The 13,696-nt window shown below is 47.9% G+C and overlaps 1 protein-coding gene across 1 annotated transcript in view; it reads right to left on the bottom strand.

Moving 5' to 3' along the window:
* Nucleotides 1-935: 935 nt before the first annotated feature.
* LOC119956166 (paired box protein Pax-2-like) overlaps nucleotides 936-13,696 on the bottom strand; it is a 249,275-nt gene continuing 236,514 nt past the window's right edge. Inside the window, 3 exon segments of the mRNA XM_038783090.1 lie at nucleotides 936-2,716; nucleotides 2,718-2,791; nucleotides 5,041-5,127. Coding sequence (XP_038639018.1) covers nucleotides 2,669-2,716; nucleotides 2,718-2,791; nucleotides 5,041-5,127 — 209 coding nt within the window. The 3' untranslated portion in view covers nucleotides 936-2,668.

Raw genomic sequence — 13,696 nt, 5'->3', positions numbered from 1 at the left:
CTCATTTCACGAAACAAAACAACAAAAAAAAAGTCCAGTGTGAAAGACTACCTTTCCTCAGCACTGTATCCCACTAGAATGAAGGGCCATGCTGTGCTTTATTTGAACATTTGAAGGAAGCACAAAAACACTTTAACAGAACAGGTGCCGAGTATTTTTGTTTTACCTTTTGCCAGTAAGTCTACGAGACACTGATGTGCCAGTGTTATCCTCTAATGGATGCAGCTGTGATGTATCTATATACAAGAGAAATTCCTTCACATTATAAGTAATATCATCCTACAAATCAGCAATCCTTTCTTTGCAAAAGTAACAATGCATTAAATAATTGCTGGGATTATTATTTTCCACAGTTCTCGCTACTCAGTTCTATCGTCATGTAATATGCACATTGAAGGTTCAGCTGCACATTATCATATAAATTCCAAATCTTTTAAGTAATAGGTACCTATAATACTGATTTACAATCAATGCATATACGTCCTGTAAATAAAAACCTAACAATAACCGAGTCTTTGGCAAATGTTGCAATAAAAATTACATTCACTTTTTGAATCAGTTGTTTTGGAGAGCAGTACCAAATAGATTGCCCCTCATCAGGCAACATCTGTGTGTCTCTTTCGTGACAGCTCCCTCCCTGCCCCTGTACCGCCTCTGATTCTCAACCCCCAATGCCCCACCCATTAATGCCCTCCCATTCCCCCCCCCCCCCACCCCCACCACCCCAGGTTTCATAAAATTGCACCCGAGCGTGAGCTGGTTCCCGGAACGAACCTGCCTCCGCGAATGGGTCAGGAAAGAGACAGACAAATGCGCTGGGGTGCGTGGCAGTGACTGTTGTGCTGTGTCTGTAACTTTTTGAAACTCCTGGTCAGGGTTCTGTCGAGGGGCATGGAGCAAGGGGTGGGGGGGGGGGGGGGGGGCTGTGGGGGAAGGTGGGGGAAGGGGAAGATCAATCTAGTGTTGTTCAGAAGTTGACCTGTAAGGTACCAACATGCATGTGTGTGTGTGGTGTGGTGTGTGTGTGTGTGTGTTATGTGTGTGTGAGACGCCAGTTCTTTTTCTGCACTGACATGCAGGTAGGAAGTGGTGGGAGGAAGGCAGAATAAATCCACCTCCGGAACACAGGCATTCCCCTGTCATTGCGCGGAGTAACAGTGCCTGGAGATGGAGAACACATTACCACTCTGCACCATCCCAATAACCTGGATAGCCGAGTGAACAATCCACCCCTTCACCCCCTCCATCATAATCATTCCAAAATAACCTTGCTCTCAATTCTGTTGCGTATGGAAGCTCTGATTTCTGGCAGGCGTACTGTAACTGTTGAAGCGTACAGCTGTTTTGTAACGTCTATCTACAGGTTTCATTAATATCTTTCGCCACTGGAGTGCAGTAACTGTAAACTCAACATCCAAGCCAATTAAGTGCCTATTTGACTCTTTCTTTTCTCTCTCGGAAGGGAAAGTGTTTTTAAACAATATCGGTCTACGGTGGCAATTGGTGCCCCTCGCCAACTCTGACCCCATTGCAGCCACAATCGGTACAATCAGAAAGCTAGTGCAAAAATAAAAGTACAAGGAAACACAGGCCATTACGCGGCCTTCCTTTTTGCTCGTCCGACACCTCCAGCGTGAGGAGAATAAACTACTTTTCAGTCTTCGTCCTAAACACCTTTCATCGTTATCTTCTGAAGTAAAACACAATTAGATTTATTGAGTGTGTCGGGGGGGGGGGAAAGGGAGGGGGTTTTGAGCAGTTTAAACGTGGCCCTCGGTGCTCCTCACGGTTGGGGGGGGAGCACTGACTGCTTTTGGTAGCTTGCTGGGGGGAGAAAAAAAAAGTGTGCGCCATCAGGATAAAGGTGTCTGGAGAGTTGCCGAGAGCTGGGCCCTCAGTGGAGCTGGGTGAATCAGGAGTCCGGGAGAAGGGACGCGAGCGGGAGAGCGAGGGGCAGTGGGGTTACGGCGGGGAGGGAGGGAGGGGGGGAGCGGGGGAAGAGTTGGGTGTGGGATGGGGGGGGGGAGGCTGCTGGGCGAAAGTGTGCTCCCTCCATTCAAAACGACAGGAGTCAACATTGAGCCAAAGTTTTGAGATCCGTCATCTCGTAAACATGACGCTGCGGGCAACCGCTCCACTCGCTTCGCTTGCTAGATGTCGTGTCGCCGTTGCCTCCCCAGATATGGTCTTCATGTGAACAACAGACGTTCTTTCACTGTTGTTTTTATTAGGTGTATAGATATATGTGGAATCATTAAAATCACCAAGTCAAAAATGGGAGCATGAGCTCGTCCAAATGCTCAGTCACTGTTTTGAAGCACAGAAGCAGTTGTTTTTTTTTGTTAATGTGTTTTTTTTTAAATCAATCCATTCATTATGATATACGCATATATATATATCTATATATGAGTTATTTTGTTTCGTTTTCTTTTTATCTTTTTCTGTCCAGTCACTAGGAACCAACCGGGCTGGAATGGAAAATGAAGCCAACAGTTTAAATATACCAAATGGTACCACAGTTTGAAGGAGAAACATTTGCAGCCAGAATCAGGGCAGATCCACTTTTTTCAACATGGATGTTCAAATGTCTGTCCTTCTGTCACTCTCACAGATTAACAAGTTTGGTTTTCTTAAGTCTCCAGTTCTTCATCCCAACTGTTGAAATTGATCAGACTGGTACAATGTGGAGCCCGAGAGAGTCATCTTGCAGTTTCATAGTGGTTGCCATAGTAACTAGTGGCGATCGTAGGCAGTGGCAGCAGTCGGGGGTGCTGTACCCCTGGATGCGGCACTATAATAATAAGGTGAACCTGAAAGTTAACACAGGAGAAGATGGACAAGTTGGAAGGACATATATATTAACAAACAGTTTATCAGCAAACAGTGCCTGCCCAGGATAGGTTGAGGTTCGATTTGATTATTGAGTGAGGGCAGACGCCCAGGCAAGGCATCAGCAATGTTCAACCGGCACAGCTTCGATCGCCATCCAAAAGACCATAAGACATAGGAGCAGAATTAGGCCACTCGGCCCATCGAGTCAGCTCTGCCATTCAATCATGGCTGATACTTTTCTCATCCCCATTCTCCTGCCTTCTCCCCGTAACCCCGATCCCCTTATTAATCAAGAACCTATCTATCTCTGTCTTAAAGACACTCAGTGACTTGGCCTCCCCAGCCTTCTGCGGCAAAGAGTTCCACAGATTCACCACCCTCTGGCTGAAGAAATTCCTCCTCATCCCTGCTTTAAAGGATCGTCCCTGCGATTGTGTCCTCTGCTTCTAGTTTTTCCGACAAGTGGGAACATCCTCTCCACATCCTCTCCATGCTCGGAGTGGAAATTCCCAGATTTCCCTTTCCCCAATCGGCTGGGAGGTTTCCCCCACTGCCCCCCGGAGGTCCACCTCTTCCAGGTTTTGGGGTAGAGGATGTATTAATCTCGTGATGTATGAGGCTTTGCATTGGGATGGAGAAGCTTGAGGCCTTCCCTGTCCCGAGGCCTTCCCTGTCCCGTTATCCTTTTTTTGGCTCAGGTGAGGGCTTCCACCTGTTCTGAATCCCTTCGCCGAGGGAGTGCAACAGTGACAATTTGTCCCAGTTTTCACCCGTCAATGTACATGCCAACAAACCGGCAACAGCTCTCAATGGGGATGACATTCCGCAGCTTGAAGTTGGACTGTTCCTTGTGCGCCAGCTCCCCAAAGACACCCCAAGAAGGCAAGAACAGGAACACTGGTCTGAACTGACCTTGCATACTTTAGAAAATGGGAGAAAATGCAGTTCTGAACAGTTTTTCCCTTCAGAAATGTGAAAATGTTCAGAATAGTTTCGCTCTCAGTTAAATTTTGGTGGGGCCGCAATTTTCTAATTGTACAATAAAAATTCACATCAACCCCCTTCAGCCCAGGAGTTTGCATTTAATACTTCATTTCAACAACAAAAGCTAGAACTCGCATTTATTCAACAAGCTTTAGCTTAATTGGACACGGAGGTGTTTTATTTGATCAAACTTTGACTTTGAGCACACAAGAAAATGTTAAAACAGGTTGGTCAACATGCTCTGTTTTCTGATGCTCCCAGAGGAGGAGAGGTGGTGATCTGGAGAGGGATGGGCAAGGGTGGGCCACAGCTTAGCGCCCAGGTAACTGAAGTCACATCCGCCAGTGGTGGAATGAATAAAATAGTGAATGCACAGTGGTTAGCACTGCTGCCTCACGGCGCCAGGGACCCAGGTTCAATTCCGTCATGGGTGACTGTCTGTGCGGAGTTTGCACCTTCTCCCCGTGTCTGCGTGGGTCTGCTCCGGGTGCTCCGGTTTCCTCCCACAGTCCAAAGATGTGCGGGTTAGGTGGATTGGCCATGCTAAATTGCCCCTTCATGTCCAAAAGGTTAGGTTGGGTTATGGGGATGGGGTGGAGGCGTGGGCTTAAATAGGGTGCACTTTCCAAGGGTCGGCGCAGACTCGATGGGCCCAATGGCCTCCTTCTGCACTTCTGCACTGTAGGGATTCTATGGTTCTATTCTCTGATCCACCATTGCCTCTACCGATCATTCACCGATCCAGCAAGGGAGATCCAAACGCATATTAGGACAGGAGTCAAAAAGACAATCTGCGAGATTCTCCGAAGGCGGGATCTTCCGCTTTGCCGGTAGCGCACTCACGCCCGCGGGTTTCCCGATGGCGTGGAGGTGGTCACAATGGGAACCCCATTGGCAGAATGCGGGAATGGAGAATCCCGCTGCCGGCCGGGGGGGGGGGGGGGGGGGGGGGGGCATGCTGGAAAACAGGCACGGGACGGAGAATCCCATCCCATAAGTGGCACGATAAGTATTTGGGTGAAAGCGAACTGAACTTCAAAACATGTGAGAAAATCAAAGCCGTATTAACCCTGATGCGCAAACCCACTATTTAAAACAAAGTGATTTGCTCACTCAGCTGTGAACAGTCAAATATTTCTTTTAAAATTGGATCATGTTTTACTGAGGTCTTTCTGAAGCAGGAAGTGCGACGTAGGTCCCGATAATCGGCCAGTAAATACTCACTTAGTAATCCAGGGTTGGTGAAACGCCAGGCTTCATTATAAGTTGTGTACTGTGGATGGGTATAAGGGTTTCCTGAAAATTCACTGCCTGAGGAAAGAAACACAGGAGAAATCACTACAAACAAAAGGCAGAGAATAATTTGATGCTTTTACATTTTGTTTTTTTTTGGTACTAAGTCTTAGAGCCAAGGCAGTGCAGAAAACCTTTGTAACAACAGTTTTTAAATATCTTCGCTGGACCAAGAAAAAGGCAGTTCCTAGATTTGAGTAACATCTCTGTATTGTGTGGTAACTATACCTGGTTATTGCATTTGGATGTTGTCTGAGGAACAGGGGATGTCTTAGAGGTTCAGGTATCATAGATACATTTTGTAACATGGGGAACGTTCTATATAAACTGTATGTGTTTAATAATTCATACATCTTAATTGCGGGAGAGTAGAATCATCCAGTTGGTGAATTGTGAGTTCCGGGGATGTTATTCATTTTAGGTTTTATCACTGTCGTTCATCTCTACACTGCGTTTGCGGGGGCTCGTGTTAAAGAAAGGGATGCATTTATGTTGGGCTTTTCACGATGCACTCAACATCTCAAAGCAACTTTCCACAAAATACATTTGCAATGTGCTCAGCATTGTAATGCAGGAAACGCGGCAGTCAATTTGCGCACAGCAAGATTCCACAAACTGCAACGTGAGAATAATCCCTTTCGTGTGTGATGGATTGAGGGATAAATATTGGACCTGACACAGGGGGTAACTCCCCTGCTCTGTTTCAAAATAGCACCATGGGTTTTTTCTCTTGAGACAGCAGACAGAGTTTAACAATGCTTCTGTCACGAATTCCGCTGGGGACAGCAGTAGGCAGTAGTCTAAGGTCCTCAACTGCTATGTGTCTCCCCCAGTAAAGGGTTTAGAATGCAATTTAGATAATAACCAAGTGTGAATGGCTCATGGAGGAGAAAGAGATTATAGACGATTGGAATGGTCCCTGAGATGAGGAGCAGTACGGTAGCATGGTGGTTAGCATAAATGCTTCACAGCTCCAGGGTCCCAGGTTCGATTCCCGGCTGGGTCACTGTCTGTGCGGGGTCTGCACGTCCTCCCCGTGTGTGCGTGGGTTTCCTCCGGGTGCTCCGGTTTCCTCCCACAGTCCAAAGATGTGCGGGTTAGGTGGATTGGCCATGCTAAATTGCCCGTAGTGTCCTAATAAAAGTAAGGTTAAGGGGGGGGTTGTTGGGTTACGGGTATAGGGTGGATACGTGGGTTTGAGTAGGGTGATCATGGCTCGGCACAACATTGAGGGCCGAAGGGCCTGTTCTGTGCTGTACTGTTCTATGTTCTATATACATATGTTAATGTCCAGTCAAGGAAGTTGATGGGGGCCGATGGCCAAATACACAGAAAGCAGAATCAAAAAATAACAACGGTATAATTGCCCAGACCCTGAGAAGCAAGACAGACAGTTAACATCTAGCAGTCTCAGAAAGTGGACAGGCCAGATTCCAGCCACCAAGCCTGAAGGCCATGTTTACAGCAAACAAGCGTTTCAGTCTCAGAGCCAAGGCAGTGCAGAAAACCTTTGTAACAACAGTTTTTAAATATTTTCGCTGGACCAAGAAAAAGGCAGTTCCCAGATTTCCATAGATTACATAGTACAGAAGGAGGCCATTTGGCCCATCGAGCCTGCACCGCCCCACTTAAGCCCTCACTTCCACCCTATCCCCATAACCCCTCCTAAACATTTTGGACACAAATTCACCTAACCTGCACGTCTTTGGATTGTGGGAGGAAACCAGAGCACCCAGAGGAAACCCACGCAGACACAGGGAGAACGTGCAGACTCTGCACAGACAGCGACCCAGCGGGGAATTGAACCTGGGACCCTGGAGCTGTGAAGCCACAATGCTATCTACTGTGCTACCGTGCTGCCCACACAGTACACGGTTTGAGTAACATCCCTGTATTGTGTGGTAACTATACCTGGTTATTCAATTTGGATGTTGTCTGAGGAACAGGGGATGTCTTAGAGTTCAGGTATCGTAGATCATTTTGTAACAAGGGGAACGTTCTATATAAACTGTGTGTGTTTAATAATTCACACATCTTAATTGTGGGAGAGTAGAGTCATCCAGTTTGTGTGTATTTGTATTTTCTTTACTTTAACAAATAGTCTTTAATAATTATTACCTGATGAGTGGACTATTTATTCTCACTGCAAGTTTCACTCATCTCCTCACACTGAAACAAAACAAAACTATACACCCCCACGGACTGGTATTCCAAGTTGTGATGCTCTAGCGGATAATATCGGTGTGCTTCGTGACAGCATCTTGAAAGACAGCACCTACGACAGGGCTGGAGTGTCAGCTCTGTTATTTGTCTTCAAGCCCTCGAGCAGGAAATCCACCTTGCTGACTCTCAGTGGCCCTTCCAACTGAACCATCCCGTCACAAGACATTAGAATAAAAATTAAGTTTATATTTGTATGCCGAAGGAATATTGTCTTGAAAAGTAAAAGTTAGAGGGGCTGGTTTAGCCCACTGGGCTAAATCGCTGGCTTTTAAAGCAGACCAAGCTGGCCAGCAGCACGGTTCGATTCCCGTACCAGCCTCCCCGGACAGGCGCCGGAATGTGGCGACTAGGGGCTTTTCACAGTAACTTCATTGAAGCCCACTCGTGACAATAAGCGATTTTCATTTTCATTTCATTTCATTTTTTCAAAAGCATGGATGTATTAAAGAGGCAACATGTGAAGATTTATATGACACACGTACATTACAGAGGGGTCATGGTGATAAACACAGAGACACAGAACCAGAACCTGAGCACAAATGTCAAATGAATCAGCATAAATTTAAACCTGGTATCTGGATAATTTCATCAACTGAAGTGTGAGAAATCTTTGGAATAACTTGCCAGGGCTGGGATGTAGAAACGGAGAAGTTAACTCAATGTGGGAGAGTAATCCAGACCAAAACTCCATGGATAACATTCCCAGGAATACCTTTGGGAGCCAATGGAGTAGACGCAGGTGGGGCAGAGGTGGTGTCGCAGTATCGTCACTGGACTAGTGAACCAAAGACCCAGAGTAATGCTCTGGGGACCCAGGTTCAAATCCTGTCACTGCAGATGGTGACATTTGAATTCAATGAATTGAAAGTCTAATGACGACCATGAAACCATTGTCGTAAAAAACTCATCTGGTTCACTAATGTCCTTTCGGGAAGGAAATCTGTTATCCTTACCTGGTCTGGCCAACATGTGACTCCAGATCAATAGCAATGGAGTTGACTCTGAACTGCCCCCACAAGGGCAATTAGGGATGGGCAATAAATGCTGGCCCAGCCTGCGCCGCCCACATCTCATGAACAAATTCTGTTTAAAGTCTCGTAACTGAATGAAGACGCTGGTTCCCGCATTAACTCCTCTCACAAGCCTGGAGTGCGACGCAATGTGATTTCATAGAATTTACAGTGCAGAAGGAGGCCATTCGGCCCATCGAGTCTGCACCGGCTCTTGGACAGAGCACCCTACCCAAGGTCAACACCTCCACCCCATCCCCATAACCCAGTAACCCCACCCAACACTAGGAGCAATTTTGGACACTAAGGGCAATTTATCATGGCCAATTCACCTAACCTGCACATCTTTTTTGGACTGTGGGAGGAAACCGGAGCACCCGGAGGAAACCCACGCCCACACAGGGGAGGATGTGCAGACTCCGCGCAGACAGTGACCCAAGCCGGAATCGAACCTGGGACCCTGGAGCTGTGAAGCGATTGTGCTATCCACAATGCTACCGTGCCTAGCTACTCCCCTTCGTGAAGAGATAGCAATTGGAATGGGAAGGAAATTATTCACCTTTCCTTGGAGGGTTGAGGCCACAGTCCTGACCTCTGACCCCCCCCCCACACCCACCAACTACCACCCCACGCACCTAACGAGAGAGAAGGACGTTTCCAGCTAAATAAGCTCACCGACGAGACTGAGCGCTTATTATATGTGCTGAATGTTTCATTACTATCGTTAATTAGGATAAATATTGTGCTAAGTTTGCACAGTGGAACTCCAGTGGCTTGTTTGACTACCTCTTCTTGCTGGTAATGACGGGGAGAGTAGGCTGTACTGAATTATAACAAAAGGCAGCTACGGAGTCCGGAACCAGGGGGCCATAGTCTGAGGATACGGAGTAAATGAGGAGAAATGTCTTCCTTATGTCCCCTCTAATCCGTCTGCTGCTTAGCTTGAATCTACGCCCCTGGTTTTTGAACTCTCGATCAAGGGAAACTGGTTCCTCTACCCCTCACAATTTTGTACCCCTCAATCATGTCACCCCTCAGTCTTCTCTGTTGCAAGGAAACCAATCCGTACCCCTCCAATCTCTCCTCTTAGCTACAATTCTCCAGCCCTGGCAACATTCTTGTAAACCTCCTCTGCCCTCTCTCCAGAGCAATAACGTCCTTCCTGTAATGTGGTGACCAGAACCGCCCACAATACTCCAGCTGCGGCCTCACCAGTGTTTTATACAATCCTAACATTATATCATCACTTTTATATTCTATACCTTTGCCAATGAAGTAGAGTGTTCCATATGCCTTCTTTGCACCCTTATCCACCTGTACTGCTACCTTTAGGGGTGCGAGGATCCCTCACTTCATCGACCCCTTTCAGAAATTTTCCGTTAATTTTGTATCCCCCTTCTACTGTTTGACCTCCCGAAAATGCATTACCTCACATTGATCAGAGTTAATCTCCATCTGCCACTTTATCGCCCACTCCACCATCCCATCTATATCATTTTGGAGTGTGCAGCAATCCTCTACACCAGGGGTGGGCAAACTACGGCCCGCGGGCCGCATGCGGCCCGACAAAGGTTTTTATGCGGCCCGCCAATGAGGTGCCCGGAATCATAACCGGCATTTTTGAAAAGCCGCCGGGGAAAAGCCGCTGAAGTAAATGCGCTTATTCAATAAGCGCATTTACTTCAGCGGCTTTTCCCCGGCGGCTTTTCAAAAATGCCGGTTATGATTCCGGGCACCTCATTGGCGGGCCGCATAAAAACGCGCGTAGTGGGGTGGATGAGTGGGGCTGTCTCATTGGTCGGTTTAGTTGGGTGTGCGACCAATAGGAGTCCAGGTTATAAAACAATAAGCTTGTAACCTGGACTCCTATTGGTCGCACACCAACTAAACCGACCAATAAGGCAGCCCCACTCATCCACCCCACTGCGCGCGTTTTTATGGTTGACTCGGCTAGGCTGTGCTTCTGTCACTGTTAAGGATCAGCACAAGCAACTTGACACCTGATTTCAACAAACTGGTAAATGACTGCAGTCAGATGCATCATTCTCATTGACATTGTTCTGTTACTTACTGAGTTACTTTGTTTTTCAAATAAATGTGCTTTTTTTTCTTTAAAGACCTTTTATTTTGGATATTTAAAATATTAATTATTTTACTTAATATACTATGCGGCCCTTTAAAATTGTGAATTTCTGAATGTGGCCCTTGCACGGAAAAGTTTGCCCACCCCTGCTCTACACCCTCTGAACGGTGACTGAACTAGCAGTTACGGTGTGTTGCCCAGCCACTGCTTAATTTAAAAAAAAATAGCGACATCTTATTCCATGTACAAGACTTGTGTAACGAGAGTTTTGATCCAGGTGAGAGGGTTGATTTTCCAGGTGCCACTCCTGCTGTGGGACTTCTAAATTCGGGCAAAGTGGCGTATCGACGGCCTCAGGATATTGCCTGAGGCCCACCCTCCGATGCTCCACCCCGGCGTCGATCACGTGTGGTCTCATACGTCGGGAACTTGGCATGGTGGCAACGGACTCAGTCCAGCGCTGCCAAAGTCAGGGGAGGGCCAATCCGCGGGCAGGGGGGCGCGACGTTATTAGGGGCAGGGGGGATGGTCCGGGGCGCGCGAGCCGGCCAAAGGGGAGGCACTATTTTGCGGGCCGGATCTGCAAGTGACCTCCGGCATCTGGCACGGTGCGCCCGCTGCAGGCCGCCGCCTCGCGCGGCCACAGACCCGGCAATTCTCCGGGACGTATCGGCAGCGAGAACCGGGTGCTCTACGCTGCCGTCCTGCTAGCCCGCAGCAAAACGGAGAATCGTTGGCCGTCTTGCGCCACTTTGTCCAGCGTGAAACGACACCGTTCCCACGCCGGCGTGGGGACATAGCCCCAGAATCGGAGAATCCAGCCCGGGATCTCACATTTTGCAATCCCGAAGATATTCCCTGCAATTTTCCGGGTGGAAAATCGGAAACTGTGGCCGCAACTATGGCAGCTGAGAACCCGTGTCAACAGTAATCCATCAAAAAAGTGTGTCCTTATCTAGAAAGCCTTCAGGGTGACAACGTTAGGGAAATATTGGAATCAAAAGCAGAGCCATAAAGAGCCAGTCTGTTTAGATCCAGCGATTGAGACAATTGAATACAATTTTAGCTAAATGGATGGCGACTTTCGCTGCAAATAAACAGTGCTTAATAAATCCAGCGCAGCGGAAGGCGAAGCAAAAGATTCAATAATCGGCAGAGACTTTCGTGGCCCATGTAATCCAGTCCCATCAGCTTGGAGGACCTGCTGCTAATGTTTCATTTAACAGACAGAGTTTGAAACCTCCTAGGACCCTCACGCAAGGATTGATTGGCAGGAGGACTGTTCGTTCTGGGATGGAGAGGGAGGCTGCGACTCATGACCAAGACTGCGATTTAAATATTTACAGACCTTTCTTCTATTCTCTGACCCTGAAATGCTTCTCTTGAACCTGAACTGCGGGTTAAGTAGAGGGAACCAGATACGCTCCACAGCACCTTCACAGCTCACAACAATCTTTATCGATGACTCAGAAAACCGTGTGTTAGATAATGAGCTCCAGGGTGATATGTGACTGAGAGGAACAATCCTATCTCATTCGAGATAGTAATCAAACATGTTCAATTTGCTCCTCAACATTGGATTTTTCCCCAAATGCTTACATTCTATTAATGCCAGCCAACTCTCTGTCTCTCTCTTATCTCTTTTTATCTAACTTAACATGAGTCAGTTCTCTATCCCTGTCTTTCTTTAACATTAACAACAGCCTCTGCCACTCTTTCTCTCTCTCCCTGTGAATTTGCTATCTCTCTCCCTCTATCTCTATGCCAGTTTCTATCCATCTTTCTTATCTCTCTCTCTCTGCCTTTTGCTATCTCTCTCTCTCTGCCTTTTGCTCCCTGCCATTCGCTCGCTCTGCCGTTCGCTCTCTCTCCCTCTCTGCCTTTCTCTCTCTGCCTTTTTCTCTCTCTCTCTTTCTGCCTTTTAATCATTCTCTCTCTCTTTGCCATTTGCTCTCTCTGTCTCTCTGCCTTTTGCTCTCTCTACTACTCTCTCTCTCTACCTTTTCTCTCTGCCTTTTACTCTCTCTCTCTGCCTTTTGCTATCTCTTATTCTCTCTCTCTGCCTTTTACTCTCTCTCTCACTCTACATTTTTTTCTCTCTCTGCCTTTCTCTCTCTCTCTGCCTTTTGCTCTTTCTCTTTGTCTCTCTCTTTCTCTCTGCCTTTTTCTCTCTCTCTGCCTTTTCCTCTCTCTCTCTGCCTTTTTTCTCTCTTTTCCTATTCCTCTCTCTTTCTCTCTCACTCTGCCCTTTTTCTCTCTCTCTGCCTTTTATTCTCTCTCTCTGCCTTTTTTCTCTCTGCCTTTTTTCTCTCTGCCTTTTTTCTCTCTCTCTCTGCCTTGTCCTCTCTCTCTGCCTTGTCCTCTCTCTCTCTGCCTTGTCCTCTCTCTCTCTGCCTTGTCCTCTCTCTCTCTGCCTTGTCCTCTCTCTCTTTCTCACTCACTCACTCTCTCTCCCAGACTTTTGCACTCTCTCTGGCGCGATCTACCCAAATGAGAAGAGTCCCATAACCTGCGCGATTAGCCGGGTGTTTGCTGGCGCTCGGAGTGCTGAACCCTACCGAACGGCCATTCGGGTAGATTGGGGCCTTGGCGGGGAATGCGCTGCCGAGGCCTCACTTAGTCCCGTTTCCTGCACTGAGGACCTCCGCTCGCCTCCCAATCTCTCCACCCCTCTGACCCAACCCCTAAATCCCAGTCCAAGCCCAACGCACCAATAAGGGGGTCCTCTGCCCTCACCCCCCCCCCCCACAACACCCTCATGCCCATTGGAGGGTGTACCAGTTTGGTACCAAGGCTGTCAATGCCAGTGCAAAGGTGCCTAGGTGGCACCAGCGTGCCAGGGGTGTGCCTTGCGCATGTGAAGTGGGATGGGTGCAGGGGCCCCCCCGAGGACCTCCTTATAAGTGTGATGGGGCTTTCGGGGGGGGGGGGGTTCAGGGGTCACGTTGGGGGGTTGGGAGATCAGGACGCCATTTTAAAATGGCTTCCCGATCTCTTCCTGTACTGAGGAGTTCCAGCTAGCGACCTCGGCGGGCAGTTTTCCTCTGAGGCCCCGAATTGAAACAGAGTCCCGATAGATGGTGTGGTGCTTCGCCCCGGCTGCGAGCTCTGGGAAATATTGGAAAGACCAAGGCCTTTGAGAAGGCCAGCGGTTCAATCCTTACTCCAGAGATTTGAGCACATGATACTGACTCAAACTCGGAGTGCAATACGGGGGGGGAGTGCTGCATTGTTGAAGGTGCAACTTTTCAAATAACATATGAGACCGAGG

This window comes from Scyliorhinus canicula, chromosome 22, assembly GCF_902713615.1.
Source record: "Scyliorhinus canicula chromosome 22, sScyCan1.1, whole genome shotgun sequence".
NCBI lineage: Eukaryota > Metazoa > Chordata > Chondrichthyes > Carcharhiniformes > Scyliorhinidae > Scyliorhinus > Scyliorhinus canicula.
This window is presented reverse-complemented; position numbering and strand designations above follow the sequence as displayed.